General features: G+C 77.3%; 1 protein-coding gene across 1 annotated transcript; it reads right to left on the bottom strand.

Moving 5' to 3' along the window:
• Positions 1-177: 177 nt before the first annotated feature.
• On the bottom strand, positions 178-463 carry LOC103252457 (T-cell leukemia homeobox protein 3; the record flags this gene model as incomplete). The annotated part of the gene is made up of 1 exon (XM_008051079.1): positions 178-463. A coding segment is annotated over one exon (286 nt), but the record flags the coding sequence as incomplete, so codon positions are not given.
• Positions 464-467: the final 4 nt, after the last annotated feature.

Raw genomic sequence — 467 nt, 5'->3', positions numbered from 1 at the left:
CTGCCCCTGCCCCGGGCGCAGGCCTGTTTTCCCGCGACCCTTGGCTCCCTCCCCTCCGCGCGCTAGGCCTCTGCGCCGCTTGGGCCTCTGGAGTCCTCTCCGGGCGGGCAGCGCTCAGGCGCGGCGCCCCGGCCCCGGAGGGCGGAGGCCTGGGGCCCGCCCGCCGGCTCTGCTCACCTGTGAAGCGGTCTTTCACGAAGCGGCGGCTGCTCTCCATCCAGGGGAAGTTGAGGCCGCCCAGGCTGGAGACCGTGGGCACGGAGGGCATGGCGGGCAGCGCGCTGGGCAGAGGCGGCGGCACGGCCCCGGGCAGCGGCCTGTGCGCCGGCACCCGGATCACGCCGGCGGGCGCCAGGCTCAGGTTGACACTGTAAGATCCCGCGTCCTCGAAGGGCGCGCCGAGGCCCGCAAAGGAGGCGGGCAGCGACGGGTACGCGGCGCCCGGGCGGCCCCCGGGAGGCCCCCCC

This window comes from Carlito syrichta, unplaced genomic scaffold (assembly GCF_000164805.1).
Source record: "Carlito syrichta isolate Samal-C Ts95f unplaced genomic scaffold, Tarsius_syrichta-2.0.1 Scaffold159585, whole genome shotgun sequence".
Classification (NCBI taxonomy): Eukaryota; Metazoa; Chordata; class Mammalia; order Primates; family Tarsiidae; genus Carlito; species Carlito syrichta.
This window is presented reverse-complemented; position numbering and strand designations above follow the sequence as displayed.